This window comes from Durio zibethinus, chromosome 1 (genome assembly GCF_047325235.1).
Source record: "Durio zibethinus cultivar Kanyao isolate XHJ-2024 chromosome 1, ASM4732523v1, whole genome shotgun sequence".
NCBI lineage: Eukaryota > Viridiplantae > Streptophyta > Magnoliopsida > Malvales > Malvaceae > Durio > Durio zibethinus.
In genome coordinates this window covers 6,501,625-6,517,259 of record NC_143162.1, presented here as the reverse complement: position 1 = coordinate 6,517,259, position 15,635 = coordinate 6,501,625, and the positions used below count along the sequence as shown (strand labels likewise).

The following is a 15,635-nucleotide window of genomic DNA, read 5'->3' as shown; positions in this document are numbered from 1 at the left end:
TTTTGAAGTTATACTTATAATCAAGTATTATATTCATATAATTAATTATTATTTCACTGAATAATTAACTAATATATTATAATTTAACTAAACAATCAAATTTGTACACAGTAGAACTTGAATACAAGTATTGATTATTGAACTCTAAATCATAGTTAAATGTTTTTTCCCATCATTTGTCTTCCATTATTTAAGTTAGAAAATTAGTTACTTCCAAATTATAAGTTCAAAAAAAGGTTTCTTTATCCTAATTGAATTAAAACTAGTTTTGTTAATCGTTATTCTTAATATTAATTAATAATCAACAGCAAATTAACCCGTTATATATTAAAGAAAAGAATAGACCATTAGCCTTATTTAGATGAATTGTTGTTCTGTCATATTCCAACAGCCCATGAAAAACAAAGTTTATGGCCCATGGACTATGGCCGAATCCCCAGCTGCCGACCAGTCGACCACTAAAAACTTCAAAATCTGGGTGCGCCTGCTGGCTGCCACTGCCCAAATTTCCCAATTTCCTCCTCTTTCTCCCACTACTTTGGAGAAGGAAACTATTATGTTGGCTGACAGCATCTTTTTGGGATCTATCTCCATCCAAAGTTAACAGCTGCCCTCACATTTGACTTTGGCATTGCATGATCAGCATGGATCAGCTGATCGATCAAGTAGCCGACCAACTTCCCAACAGTCCGAAATTTCCTCCGTAGTACAAGGTTTGTCCCCATCCAACATTATGGGCAATTGGAACTTGGAACCATGAATAGTATGGAGCAAAAGCTAACATGCCCATACATTGTGTTAGAAATACCAAAAAAAAAAAAGTCCAAAAATTAAAGAATGGGGATGCTTGGAAGAAAAACGCTTGCATTTTTCCTTGGTCTGATCAACTCCTGGTGAATTTATTGCTTTTGATCAATCATACAACCACCCATCATCAAATATACCATATTGGTACGGCTAAGATTGTCGTTTTTTGGTGATTGTGCTACTTGATGAATAGTTTCAATTCATTTTCTTTTTTTTCTGATGCTATTTTCTTTTATGTTAAAGAGTAGATTTTATTTATTGAGATTAAAATTTTAATATTCTAACATATTATATGACAACGACGGTTTTTCTTTCATTATATAGAAAATGGTTGATAGAGTAAATATCATGGCAGCTAATTAATTCTTTTCTCTGCTCGAACGTGCCTGTCTTATTCATTTCTCGATCATCTTTTGAGATGAAATTGCCAACGTCGTTAATAAGCGTGGACCTTTTAGACGTTGAGGTAGGAAGGATAAGATTCAAGATTGGGTTGGTAAAAGTTAAATATTTATGTTAATGGGAATTAATTGAATCAAGGCCTACCAAATAATAATAAGTACCATTTTGCGAATTATTTTTTACACTATTTTATTTTCATATGCTTTGCTTTTTTTTTGTTTTTGTAACAGATAATTATATGTTCACTAAGCTACTTGAGAATTTTCCTTTCCTTTGAATTTTTTTTAAGAGAAAAATGAAATATTAATGATAATAATATGAAATGTCAATTGAAAGGGTTCCATGACAATGTTGTTAAAAAGGAAAAAGACAAAGATATTTATGTTGCTCGTGTCTTTTCATTGTCTAAACCGTGTGGGGAGGATTTCGTGGCTTTTCAGGTTTTTTTTTTTTTTTTTCAGTTTTCAAGCACTCTGTGGAAAATTGTAATCCTGGATTTCAGTGGATCTTCTAGTCCAATTTGTACTCTAGCAGAACTTTTACATTTGGTACGTGTCTTTCTTGAAGGCGACGCCGTACAGGTGATAAAGGGCTGCAAATATGGATTTGATGAGTTATCAAATACGGGAAACATCCGTATAAAGGTAAGGACCATAAGAAAACTTGTTACGATCTTTTCAGGTTGATTACGTCAATCCCAGTGTCAATGGGGCTGCTCATTGTTTAGCTAAATATGCTTTGAATAGTTCTGTTGAAGAGATATGATGTGGGGTCCGTCCAACCATAATCCGAGATATTATCAACACTGATTGTATTGATTTTAAGTAATTTATTAATTATATTTGATTAAACAAATAATTAATGCAAACAAACTTTAAGAGAAGAAAAGAAAACTTGAGAAAAATTTTTTTCCCATTATTGCTTCTATGAAGTTAATGGTGAACTTCCAGTACTCCATAAGTTACATCTCATTAAAAAAGAAGTAATGAGCTCCAAAACTAATCACGCCCTAACTTCCAACCAAATAAAAGAAAAATAATTGTTCAAAATTTAAGGGCTTGTTTTTGTTTTTGTTGTCAAACCAATCGACAGTGTCTTTCTTCATATGGATTACATGTAATCAAAGGTAAAGGAAAAAATGGGAAGATTTTGAGCTTGTTACTTTCATTTTATTGATACGATGCAGCTACAGCCTAGTAACTAGTAATTAATTTCGTTTTAAATATCTTTGTCAATCGTAAAAGTGATGCAGTGATTTGATATTTTAAAAGGTTTAATGTCCTGGTTCCACTATGATTTAGATTATTCGATAGCTTTTTATTATTATTATTTGAAAAGCAAAAAAAAGGGGAAAAAACCTATCCCAATTGTTGGTACATCATGGTGAAGTGGGCTAAAACTAGGAAAGTTGCGTATTCCAACCTGCACCAAGCACCAATAGGGTATGGTTGATGGGTCGTTGGGAGCATTAACTGTTCTTCACCGACAAACATTGAATAGAGTCTCGTAAGTACCCAGAAATGGCCAACACCAATCGCCAAACCATAAATGCTCTTAACCTTTATTTAGTCAATGCTCCTAGTCTCTCTCTTTTTTCAGCTTTCTTCTTCTTCTTCTTCTTCTTCTTCTGCTTCTTCTTATCGCTAAGAAAGCAAGAGAATCTTTCCTTCTTTCTCTTCTTCAGGTTTCCGAGCTCGTTATTCGCCTCTTTTTGAGTGATTAGAAGTTGAAGAAGAAATGGTTGGGATCTTTTCGATGGTGACAGGATGGCCAGGACCAAGCGGCTTTGGTTCAGCTTCCACTGCCGAAGAGGTTACTGAAGGAATTGATGGACGCAACCTCACTGCTATAATAACCGGTGATCAGCTCTTCCGTTTCTCTGAGTTTTTTTGAGGATCATAGGATCTCTCTAAGTTTCATATTTTTACTTTTCCTAAACTTTTTACCCTTAGTATCTTAAGATACAAAAAGGGCAAATACTAATATTTTATTAAAATTATTTCATGATATTTCTTCCCAAGCAAAAGTCTTTGTTCTTCTCGAACCTGACTTTTTCCACCTTATTTCCGTTGTTTATAAGCTTCTGTGAACTGGGTTTGTTGACCTTGTCAGCATGTTTTTTTTTGCCTCTTAGTTTGTTGTTTGTATTATGTATTGTACATTTTTGCTTGACGTTTTCCTCACAGTATGGGACAAGCTGCATCGTGGCTTCACCTAGTTTCAAACGTGGCCTTTACCAATTACTTGAAGTTAGGACTCATCTCCATATTCTCCATTTTGTTTTCTCTCTTCTTTATTTATTTATTTTTTTACAGTCTTCCGCAGTTAAAAATTATCTTCTCGTAGACTTGTATATTCATTGAAGCTATATCTCATTTGGAAATCAGTCTGATTCAATATTTTAAACTAGTCAATTAATCAGACAATTCATGAAACCAAAAAGGAAAGCGTTGATTATTGAAGGGTTCTTTTCTTTGTGGGGTAAATGTAGGAGGAGCAAGTGGAATTGGCTTGGAGACTTCAAGAGTATTGGCTCTTCGAGGAGTCCATGTCATCATCGCTGCAAGAAACTTGAAAGCTGCCAATGAAGCAAAAAAACTTATTCTTACAGAGGGTGAAACTGCCCGTGTAGATGTTTTGGAGCTTGATCTTTGCTCTATCAAGTCTATCAGAGTATTTGCTGAAAATTTCATTGCTCTTAATCTTCCTCTCAATATCTTAATGTACTCTCTCTTTCTCTCTTAAAGGCCATGCTCCACCATACTTTTAGATTTTAAGTAACCTATAACAAGATCTACAATGTGTCTCAGAAACAATGCTGGGATCATGTTCTGTCCCTTTCAGCTTTCTCAAGATGGAATAGAGCTGCAGTTTGCAACTAATCATATTGGTAGGTATTGCTATAAATCCATTTCAGTAATCCAAGCTTAATCTTCATTGCTTTTCATTTTGATTATATTTTCAATTTCAATCTACTTTTCTAGGGCATTTCCTCTTAGCAAACCTTCTGTTAGACAAAATGAAGAACACGGCTAAAGCTACTTGTATTCAGGGAAGGATTGTTAACTTATCATCTATAGCCCACAACCACAGTTATAAAAATGGGATCCGATTTGATCAGATCAATGAGAGAGATGGGTATGCTAAAGTTTCCAATAATATGTTTTTGTTTTATGATTTTGCTAATATTTGGTTTTCATAATCAGCTAGCGATTGCTCTGTTTTTCTTTCAGTTACGATGACAAAAGAGCATATGGGCAGTCCAAATTAGCAAATATATTACATGCTAATGAACTCAATCGTCGATTGCAGGTGAAACTTCAAGTGATCTTAGTGTTTAAATCGTAGCTCAATTTTCTATAGTTTGAGGAAAAGAATTATGCTATGATCTGAAGTAGTAAAATTTTTTTTCTTTAAATTACTTCATTAAACGAATGACCATAAATTTGGCTACAAAGTTGTTGAACATTTGGGCATAAATGATTGTAGGAGGAAGGTGTGAACATCACGGTAAATTCGGTCCACCCAGGATTGATTATGACGCCTCTGTTTAGACACACTGCCGCTCTGATGAGTATGTTTACATTCAACAAGACAAATTCCACTGTCCTGTTTCAGTTCCTTCTTATGCTGTTTTCCACTCTCTTACTCTACCATCTGTTGTTTCGACAGAACTTTTTAAGTTGTTCACTTTCTTCCTTTGGAAGAATGTTCCTCAGGTAACGTCTAATGTAGTACGGTGGCCTGCCTACTTTCCATTCAAATTAATCAGCCAAAATTCTCCTAAGAAAACAGCTTTCTTTTAAGTTTGAAATGAAAAGATTTTCAACTGAGTTCATCTCTTGGGTTCCTATAATTTTTAGGGGGCAGCTACAACCTGCTACGTCGCCCTGCACCCTCGCCTGAAGGAAGACACCGGGAAATACTTTGTGGATTGCAACGAGATGACACCAAGTTCATATGCTAGAGATGAGGCTTTGGCAAGGCAACTATGGGATTTCAGCAACAAATTGATTAACTCAGTTTCAAAACCTTAATCAAATCAGATGCTCAGCTCTCCATCCAAATGAAAATTACATCATACAAGTTGAAACAGTTGCACTATTCCACAGTTTCTCTCTACATGTTTTGAGTTCCCATTCTAAATTTATTAGTAAAAATGTTAAAAAGGGGTTTCCTCCTTGGCATGGCTAGGATTGATTTTCACCACAGGAAACTTTAAGCATGATTATAGTTTAAATTGCTGTTATTTCCTCTTAAGTGTTAAACAACATAATAGTTTCATGCATGAGTGAATTTTTCATGTTTCGAAGGAATAAAATCCCTCCTATATTCATATTAATATAGTTTCTCATAATTTTTTCCCCTTATTTTATCTTTTGTTATCAATTTTTTTTTACACACCACAAGAGTATTTAATCCAATTGGTAAAGCAAAAAGTTCCCTTTTCTTATCAACTTGTGTTCAAAAGCACTTCAAAAATAATATTTTAAATCCATCGTACCAATTTAAAAAAAAAAAAAGTACTTTCAAAAAAATTAAGGGCAAGCAAAACTTTAAATACTACTAATCATATTATTAAAAAAGATTGACACAACAAATTAAATTAAACGGATGATATAGTTTAATATTTGTAGAAATTACTCCAATTAGTACTTCATTTAAATTACACTATATTTCTACCATTAAGTAGAAATAAGTGAGGGGAAAAAAACCCTTACGTTAACCTAACTAAGAATTATATAAACTGAAACTTAAATTTCAACCAGAAAAGTAAAGAAAAGTCAATAGACCTCGTCAAATTCCCACAAGCCCATGCCGCGGACCACCCAAGCCGACCCAGTAACGATGACTGCTGCGAAAACAGGGGGAACGATCCAGTCAACTTTGGACTTACCGAAGAGGTGAGCTGGCAAGCACAGTTTCTCTCCCGGCACGTCCATCGGAACCCTAACGGACCCTTCTACCCCGCACTCCTTCGAAAACGAAGATGACTGAGATATGGCAGAGACAAAGGCAACTTCAGGTGAGAAAGATGCCACCGCCACCATAGCAGTTAGGAGAACAGTCCAGGTGGCAGCGTAGAGTAGCACCGGCCACCGTAAGGTGAGTCTATGAAGCACGGATGTGAGAAAAGAGAGAACCATTTTTTTGTTTTTGGCCTTTCGAAAGAGATTAAGGAAATGGAAGCTTTTTCATAGGCTGAAAATGGTTTTTGATAAAGGGATGGCTAAAATAGAGAGAAGGGACCTAATTTCAACTACTTTTTTAGTTGGGATTGGCGGGGTTTAGTTGGGCTGAAACGCGTGGAGAAGATGAAAGAGACTAACTCCGAGAATGTTTTCACTTTTGGGAATGAGCTTTTTGCTTTCAGGGTTTTTTTTTTTTTTTTTTTTTTTGGGTTATTTGGGCTTTGGATTTGGTTGGAAACAGGAGACCAACTCCATGACCAAGGAAAAGAAACTACACGTCACAGCTAAGCCCCGGTACCAGATTTAACTGTAAAGCAGTTCAGGGATTGAGCCTAGTGCTCTTGGAGTTGGTTTGCTTCGAGTGTGGAAAAACGGCGTTCCAACGCCATAGAAGAACTAAAAAGCCCTTTTCCACCACGCTATTAAAGGAACTTTTAAGAATGGAAACTAATTGAACAATCCACTAGCATTTAAGGGATTTTCAGAACTATAAAATGATATTGGAAACTAGACTTGAAATTGGATGGATTTTACAATAACAAGCAGCTAAATTGTAGGATATCAACTTGTTATATATGAAGTTTTATCACTCCTTAAGAAACATTGATTTAACCATAGCTTGCTGAAATATCAGAGCTAAGAGAATGCTTTCTCTACCTTTAGAGTAAGGAATAGAAATGAAACCAAGGAAACAAAAATTGCAGCAAGCATAATCACCACCATTGTATGCAGCGTGATGGCCGGGCTCAAAAAGAACACAACTGCAATCGCAGAGCTCTGCCACACCTTCAGCTGTGCAAATGCTCCTTCCTGTTCTCAGACGAAATATTCATTTTGATTAGATATTTAAATTCTGTAACTACATTTTTGGCCAGGCAAGAAGCTTGACACTCAAGAAAAGTTATCGAGATATTGAAAAGTTTAGACCAAACATATACTTGTTTCATATAAACAGCTATAAGTTCATACCGTGTCATGCTTGAATAGCAAAGCAAGCAAAGCACTGAGCTGAGTATTCAATACCCCATCACCAATGCCCAGTAAAGCTGCCATAAGAAGTGGGTATACTATGCCAAGCACTCCACTAGCAGCACTACATCATGAAATATCTGCAGTTAAGTATAGAAAATGAAAACAGATGGAAGTAATATGGAAAGCTTTATACGACTGCATTGCACCGACCTATATTTTAGCAAAAGCCAGAGGAATATCACTGCCTGAAAAAAAGCTCCCCCGCAAACTATTAAAGTTATTGACTTGAGGTCAGATGTGAGTCGACCAGCCACCAGCGAACACTAACAGAAGTTTTACCAACAAGATGAGACTAGATAATAAATCATCCAATTGAACAGCATGCTTTTTACCAAAGTGTTTTCTACAGGACTCCATAATAATTTTGTGCTTAATGAGTGAATGGATATCAAGATTTTACAGACTTTGTAAGACTAAAGCGAGCACTGCCTTACCGTACTAAGAAAAGTTACATGATTAAGTAAAAGAAATGTTCTCTTAATGGAGGCATATGTATTATTATCTATGAAAAAGAAATACATAGCTACGGTCCTATTGTGAAGGGTGTTGAGAAAAATTATCTTAAGGATTTTGAGAATTTTTTGTATCTTTCAACTAGGTTAAGTGAGAAAGTTGGTTACCAAGAATCTAGCCCATAAAGAGCTAATTTTGCATACTGTTTCTGTTCAAGTAAAACTCATTGCTAATAACTAATAATCATTTCTGAATTTGAAGTACTTACAATTGCATCAAAAGCCCCATAAACTGCCATTGCACCACCAACACCAGCCTCTCCAAGAATTGGGTTTACAACATCCTTGGTGTAATCAGCCCTAAAATTGCAAAGATATCTCTTATTAAGAAGATAGATGAAATTTTTTCTTTAAAAAAAGGCAAAGCTTGACACAAATTGTTTCAGTAATGGCCTCAATAAGTAATACCACACAAAAGCTTGCTGTAATCCTGAATAAGCAATAAGAGGAATGATCAACAGCATCCGTATGTCAAGCAAAGGATTGATAACTAACTTCAACCGAGATACCACAGCAGAACAAAAACTGACAGAAGAATCTGCTGAAACCTTCTCTTCTTTGTCTTCAATTTTACGTAAGAAACACATAAGAATGGTACCTAATGTCATACTACAAAGAAACACAATGAACAGCAAAGTTGTGTTGCTGGTACTTCCTTCCTACAGTGTAAGAATAACTTATCATTAACCAAGGATTGGAAATGCTTGTGTGCATATAATTATGTAAAGAAAGAACCAGTTCCTAGAAGAGAAGTTCGGTAACTATTAAAATAGAGCATATCTGGAAGCATGCATCCAATCCTGGAATGCTTTTCCACCCCTATATTAAATAGAATACCATCTTCCAGACCACAAAAGGTATTTATAAAATCTTCTGGTGAATAGAAGAGAAGAGGAAAACAATTCTTAGTAGTGTAACCACAGAAGTATCACATACCCCTCCATTTTGCAACACCGCAAGCGTGATAAGATTACCAACGAACTGCAAATTTTAGGAAAGTCAAAATTGGGGTAAAAATTAATATTTACAACCTTGTCACAGCACATTAAAGATATTCAAAGAAATGAGCCACCCTGACTAAAAGAGATAGAAAATAACTACTGTCACAGCAGAGATCAATGGTCACCTGGTGAAGAGCAAACATTGCCCAAAATTCTCCATTGAAGTTGCCAATCACAGTTCCTTCGTGTAAGTTGGTATATCTAGCATAACTGCGTGCAATCGAAGTAAGATATGTCCCCTAATAAACAAAATGGTTTGAAGAATTGAAAATCAATCAATAACCATCATTAAATAAGAAAGATAAATAAACTCAATAAGTTTAAAACACACACATACCTCCCCGACCCAGATTATTGAGGCTGCAAAACCCATGTACAGGGAAACTGGTATCATGGTATACCTGCAACAATAAGATTAATAGTACATAGTATGGAAACATTAGAATACAAACAATGCATAAAGATAAAGCCAGATGTTGATCCACTATTGCATGCATTAAACAAAAAAGATGTTCATTTCCACATTATCGTTCAAACTGACAAACAAATTTCTTTTAGGAACAGTAATTACCATGTAGGCTTTAAATTTGCAGCAATGTACAACCAATAACCAGTAGTCCCCAGAACCACAGCATTCTTCGACCCCAGTACTCGAACCACCAACGATGCAAACAATGAGAAAAACGCAAAAGATACATAAAGTATCCCAAGCGACACCGTTCCCAAGTTTCCTTCCTAAAAACCCAAAAAAGGTTCGAACTTTAAAAGTCTAATCATACAAAATTATAAAATCTCCAAATTTTCCAGTAACTCCCAATTGCAGTCAGTTTTCTACGCAACCAAACAGATGGAAGAAAATTCAATCAAATAAATAAAAATGAAAAGGAATATAAGAAACTCACAGCATTAACAGTAGTCTCCAAATTCTGGGCAGCTCCATAAGCAAGGAAGACCAACAAGAAGGCACAGCTCAAAATATGAACGTCCCTCGTTCGATTTTTGGGAGTTTCACTTCCCAAAGTATCAACAACCAGTGGCGTCTCTTCATCGCGACCATCCATCGATTCAATTGCCATTTGACTTCTAATTTCTTCTCCAGCCGATTTAAAACCCCTAAGAATTCGAGAGAGAATCCAAGAGAATAAGGTCAAAACGGAAAGAGTGCCGGCTTGAAAGCTTGAGGAGTAAAGGACATACGGTAAAAGCTTGGAGAGATTGATTAAAGAATTGGGTTAGGTGTCAAGGGCCCCTACGGTTGGTGAAGAAGTGTAGGAAATAAGAGACAAAGTTGGAAGGATTCTGAATACTCTTATGATAATTTTTGGTTCGTATCTTTCCGAAAGGAATCAAAAAGTCTTCGAATCCATCGATGATGATGAAACCCGACGGAAATTCGGACGGCGATGGAAGCAGAATCGACAAAAACAATATTTTAAACAAATGCGTCTTCATCATTATTTGGGTTCTTTTGGGTTAAATACAGAAATTCCTTTTTCTTGTACAATTTATTAGTTTAGCAACGGGAGAAATAAAATTCCAGATACTCCAAATTAACACGATTAGTCAAGTTTTTGGTATTTCATTTCTTCAAGTATTTTCGTACTTTAAATTAAGAATTTATATTTGATTTATTATATTAATAAATAATTATTTTAAAAATTAATATTTACTTATTAATAAATTATCATTATATGATTTATTAATAGCATATACTAGTAATGTATCACATATAAACTTTTAAATTAATACCATTAATCAAATTACTTACTTAATATTAATATTTAATAAAATCATGATATGTGATATAAATATCTAGTTATTGACATATCATTTATTGACCATATCAATATTTAAATAATAAATTTCAAGAATATATTTTTGTAATTCAAAATAAAAAAAAAAATAGAAAGAACATGTAAAGAAGAGAAGCAAATATAGCAACACTCTAGTTAGTCGAGTTTTTATTCGCCTCAAATCTTATAAAATTTATATCCAACTTTGATCTTATATCAAAATATTATTTATTACATTCAACTCAATTTTTATATGTATAAAATTACAATCGATCACATCTAAAATTAATTTAATAATTTTAATGTAGTATAATATTTATAATTTTTTTTAAATATAAATTACACATTAATTATACATAAGTATAATATTTTTATCAAGTTAATATCTTTAATTAAAGTATTAACTAATAATTTTATTAATATAATATATAATTAAATACATGGTTAATTATAAAATTGGTCCTTGAACTATACATTTTTTCTCAAATTGATACTTAAGGAAATAAAACTATCAAATTAATATATGAACTTTCATTTTATTAGCATACTTGTATCTAAGATTGATGCTATTAGTCGATTTTATTGATATAATATGAACAGTTAATAACATGCTAACATATGTCATATGTCAAAATGTCCACTCAACGCCACTTTATTAATGCTACATCAACATAAAAAAAAAAAAATTTAATTCTAAAAAAGTTCTAACAAAATTTTAACAAATTTTAAAATTCTATTACATCTTCTAAAAAATTTTCACAAAAATAAATAATTCTAAATAATTTCAAATAATTCTAAATAATTTTTAAATTTTATTAAAAATTTTTAAATTTCAAAAAAAATTCTCAGAAAAATACTTTTTTTTTTTAATTCTAAAGAATTTTTTAAAATATTTTAAATTTTATTACTAAATTGCTAGGGGACAATTATAGTTTCAAATCAAGTGTTTATTACTAAATTATATTTGTTTATTGAAGAATGGTTGATGTCTTGGGACAAAATTATAGTTATTTGTAGATCAAGTAATTTTTAATAGGGTATAATACAAAAATAATAAAAATAATGTGAAAATAATATGATTTAAATTTCTAACTAAAAATCATATTAGACTTTGGTAAAAAGAAAAACATATAAATTTTGTATTTGATATATGATAATAATAAGATAATTTTCGTGTTTTATATATATTTAACACCAAATAAATATGTCAAAGATATACAAATTATCAAATCTAGTTATTTGGTGCCTGATGACTTAAAAAATTACTAACAACCACAAAAATATAGACCAAATTGGATTCATGGTTGTCTTTGGTTTCTGCCTGCTTTCCCTCCTGCAAATGAAAATAGTGGTAATAAAAGTGAATATATCAGATGGAAATTTCAGCCACTCTTGCAGAAAATCAGCTTTGGGCTAGTTGAAGTTGTACATGGAAGACAGGGCTATTTGTTAAAAAGAGTAGTACGTTTCTTAAATTACAGATGGTACAGGGGATAATAAAATCTTACCCCATTTAGGAATGCTGACTTTGATGTGGAGTCTAAGCTATAGGCATTTCATCTTCTGTAATTTCTGTCAAAGTGTGATTAAGTTTACGCTCCATTAGCAAAAGGTAAGAACTTACACTCGAAATAACGTTGAAAGCCAACTATATATAATCAACAATGAGGCTTCATGCGTTTGCTACCTGTTTGTTAGGACCGGTATCAAGCTTCATCTTGACCAGAAAGATTTCTTTGGCTTTCTGCTGTCCAGGACGTTTCCGAGAATGGCCAATGCATCCTGAAATTTAGAATTCTAAGGAACCCTCTTATCATGGAAAGCTCACTGTCTGAGCAGTTTGCTTTCTCCATTACCGTAGTAATGAGCTTAATTAAGGTATCTTCCAAAGATAATGCACAAAGTCCTTCAGCCAGCATATGGTATGAGGAGAATTCAGGTAAAAATCCTTTCTCAATCATCTCAACTACAAAATCAACAGCTTCTCGAATTGGTCCTCCATCATTGCCAAGGCCACGAAATACTATCTTATATGTGATGGCATCTGGAGGGTCACCCTTCTCCGACATCTCTCTATAAAGCCTCATGGCTTCATTAGCTCTCTTTCGTCTAACTAGAGCTTGAATAACAGGGTTATAAGCATGTGGGGTCAAAACCATCCCTTTCATTTGAATAGTTCTAAGGAGTCTACTTGCAACTTTAACTCTACCTGCCTTACAAAAGCCCCTAATTAGGGTTTCCATAGGTGACAATATCTGGTTCACGACCGGTGGAAGTCATGGTTTGGACAACATCGGCAGCCCTTTTTATATCCCTAGCCCTGCAAAAGTATCTAAGCAGGAACTGTACGTGAACTTATCAGGTTTCAACCTTCCATTAGCATCTGGTCCATCAAATGAGCAACCTCCTCCACCCTCCTGCTCTTGCATAGACCATTGATTAGGGTGTTACAGGTCACTGAATTTCTTGAAACCCCTTGAATTTCCATCTCATCATAGATTTCCTCTGCTTCTTGGATCCTCTTGTTTTTGCAGAATCCATCAATCAAAGTATTATAAGTAACAACATTCTGAGCACACCCACTTGACTCCATATCTTTAAGCAGGCTTAAAGCTTTTTCTACTTTCCCTCTACAACACAAGCTATCAATCAACATATTGTAGATAAATTCATCTGGTGGCACCCTTTGTTCTTCGTCTCCTCAAAAAGTTCCAGGGAAATACTATGATTTCTTGTGAGGCAAAGACCTTGTCTCAAAGAATTAAATCTGCAAACATCAGGTAAAATTCCCTTACTCATAAGTACATGAGCAAGTTCAGTGGCTTCTTCAACTTGGTTCTCCTTACACAAGGTGCTAATCAAGGTATTATACGTAACAGTGTTTGGCGAACAATCCCTTGAAATCATTTGGTTTAAAATTTCCACTGCCTCCTCAATCTCACCAATTTTACACAATACATATATCAAAGAGTTGTAGGTAAATATATCTGGATCAAACCCTTCCAGAAGCATCACATCCATGATCTCCAAAGCATGCATAACATAACCTGCCTTACGCAAACCATTAACCAACGTATTAAACGTGAATTGATCCGGGTAAATTCATTCGTTGTCTCTTGTATAAAATCCAAGGCTTCCTCAATCCTACCATCCTTACAAAACCAATGTACCAAAACATTCACAGTCACATAAGTAACCGGACAACCGGCCTCCATCAATTGTTCTACAATCCTCAATGCACCATTCATTTTACTTTCATCAATAAACCCTTAAATCATCGTGGTAAACGTTTTCTCAGCAAGGCTTCAACCATAACTCGGCATTTCTTCCATCATTAAAATGGCAGGCCTAATTTAATGGGCATTACATAAAGCCTTAATCAACATGTTAAAAGTTGAAACATCAGGCCTGATCCCTCCACTAATCATTCCATTATGAGCAGTTTCTACTAACTTTAACTTATTCCCATCAACTAGAACATTCAAAAAAGAAATTATAAAAATGGGTATTGGGTTTTAAACCAAACTCACTCCCTATCAACTCAACAACGTCAAGAATTTCATCGTACAAACCAAACACAGCATAACTTTCAATAAGAATAAAAAAAGTACCTCTACGAAGTTCACAGCCAGAGGGCTTTACTTGTTGTAAAATATGCTTCATGGAATCAAAAGAGCCGAGTTTTCCAAGCTTGGTAAGGAGTTCTTCGTAGATGGATAAGTTAGGGTGAAATGGGGCTGCTTTGAAGCCCAATCAAATAAACGAAGAGCAGAGGACTCGTCGTTTTGGAGGCGGAGGGTGTCAAGGAGTTGAATTGGAGTGAAATTGTGGGAGAGAGGAAATTGGGTTTGGTTTTATTGAGTGGATGAGAAGGAGATGGAGAAATGTGAAGTGGGTTTTTGGAAAAAAGGAAGAAACTCATAGATGAAGACATTTCTTTTTTTTGTTTGTTATAAGGAAGAGAGAGCTTCAGCTTAGGATTCAGCAAAGCAAGGAGTGTGAAAGACGAGAGATAACTTGGGGGGTCATTTCTTTCTTCTGGTGTGTGTGCGAGTCTGACAAAGCAATCCTTAAACAGGGAGACAGAGAAAACAGCAACGACACCGTTTGGTGATCGCAAACATTTTTATAGTCCGTGGAGTCTGGCCCAAAAGAAAAATGCAAAACCTAAGGTATCTTTTTATGGTCACTAGATCCGGCCCAAAAACAGAACGACTAGCTATCGCCCAAGGCAACAGCGTTGACGAGCGTGAAACATGCCCTGCTTGGCCGGTTGGTTTATGCAATTGGCAAATTTTAGCTTTCAACGACCAAGCATTCCTTTCCTCCTTCTGCAGTCCTGTCGCCTGTTGTTTACAGCAAAGATAGGCATGTTGTTGAAGTCTTCATCCCCTAAGCAATCCCGCTAAACGTCCATAGATTAAAATTGGGAAAATCTACTTCTTACAAATAATGAACCGACCCAAATTTTTATCTCTGTGAAAGCAAATTTGAATAAACACTCTTTTGTCCAGCTTCCCACTTCAGCAGGTCTAGATCAATCTAACACATTTTAATCGCCCCAAGAGATGAAAGCTCATTTTGAACAAGGGTCCAACCGCTACTCATTCAACGCTAAGCACTTCAAAGAATAGATGATGTCAACGCGTACTCAGCTATTAGCTGATGTGGCTAAGGTCTCTTTCCTCCTATCTACTAGTATTTTATAAGTTTCTTTTCGTGTTGTTTGACCGAATGCCTTTTCCGACCAAAAAAACATCAATTTTTAAACGTGTAACACATCAAACATTACCGTATCACAATTATTAACACGTATATGACAAACATTTATAGTTTCACACTATTCTAAATATCTAACTAGTTGCTTTTTTCATTCCAAAACCATGTTTTCTATCA

At 34.6% G+C, this 15,635-nt stretch overlaps 3 protein-coding genes and 1 pseudogene across 5 annotated transcripts; 1 reads left to right on the top strand and 3 right to left on the bottom strand.

The window, feature by feature from the left end:
- Positions 1-2,783: 2,783 nt before the first annotated feature.
- Positions 2,784-5,551, top strand: LOC111311923 (short-chain dehydrogenase TIC 32 A, chloroplastic-like). Its single transcript, XM_022911773.2, has 8 exons — positions 2,784-3,067; positions 3,701-3,932; positions 4,020-4,099; positions 4,194-4,347; positions 4,443-4,521; positions 4,699-4,783; positions 4,882-4,928; positions 5,073-5,551. Exons 1-8 carry the CDS (start codon positions 2,947-2,949, stop codon positions 5,244-5,246), a joined length of 972 nt encoding a protein of 323 aa, XP_022767508.2. The 5' UTR covers positions 2,784-2,946; the 3' UTR covers positions 5,247-5,551.
- Positions 5,552-5,810: 259 nt separating this feature from the next.
- LOC111311924 (forkhead box protein G1) lies at positions 5,811-6,490 on the bottom strand. The gene has a single exon (XM_022911774.2). It carries the CDS (start codon positions 6,354-6,356, stop codon positions 5,994-5,996), a length of 363 nt encoding a protein of 120 aa, XP_022767509.1. The 5' UTR covers positions 6,357-6,490; the 3' UTR covers positions 5,811-5,993.
- A 462-nt stretch (positions 6,491-6,952) lies between these two features.
- LOC111311922 (Major facilitator superfamily protein) lies at positions 6,953-10,467 on the bottom strand. Of its 2 annotated transcripts, none has more exons than XR_016342452.1 (10): positions 9,849-10,421; positions 9,518-9,681; positions 9,284-9,347; positions 9,072-9,185; positions 8,882-8,926; positions 8,354-8,604; positions 8,155-8,245; positions 7,584-7,696; positions 7,371-7,510; positions 6,953-7,211 (listed from the first exon to the last, which is right to left on the bottom strand). XR_016342452.1 is itself a non-coding variant. In XM_022911771.2 (10 exons), the coding sequence occupies exons 1-10, from the start codon at positions 10,020-10,022 to the stop codon at positions 7,038-7,040; spliced, it is 1,314 nt and encodes a 437-aa protein (XP_022767506.2). In that variant the 5' UTR covers positions 10,023-10,467; the 3' UTR covers positions 6,953-7,037. The 2 variants fall into 2 exon arrangements, 1 of the variants encoding a protein (XP_022767506.2); XM_022911771.2 differs by having other exon boundaries at positions 7,371-7,494; positions 9,849-10,467.
- A 1,390-nt stretch (positions 10,468-11,857) lies between these two features.
- On the bottom strand, positions 11,858-14,587 carry LOC111310611 (pentatricopeptide repeat-containing protein At3g53700, chloroplastic-like; annotated as a pseudogene). The gene is made up of 2 exons (XR_016326599.1): positions 12,248-14,587; positions 11,858-12,072 (listed from the first exon to the last, which is right to left on the bottom strand). The product of XR_016326599.1 is annotated as a pentatricopeptide repeat-containing protein At3g53700, chloroplastic-like (transcript).
- Positions 14,588-15,635: the final 1,048 nt, after the last annotated feature.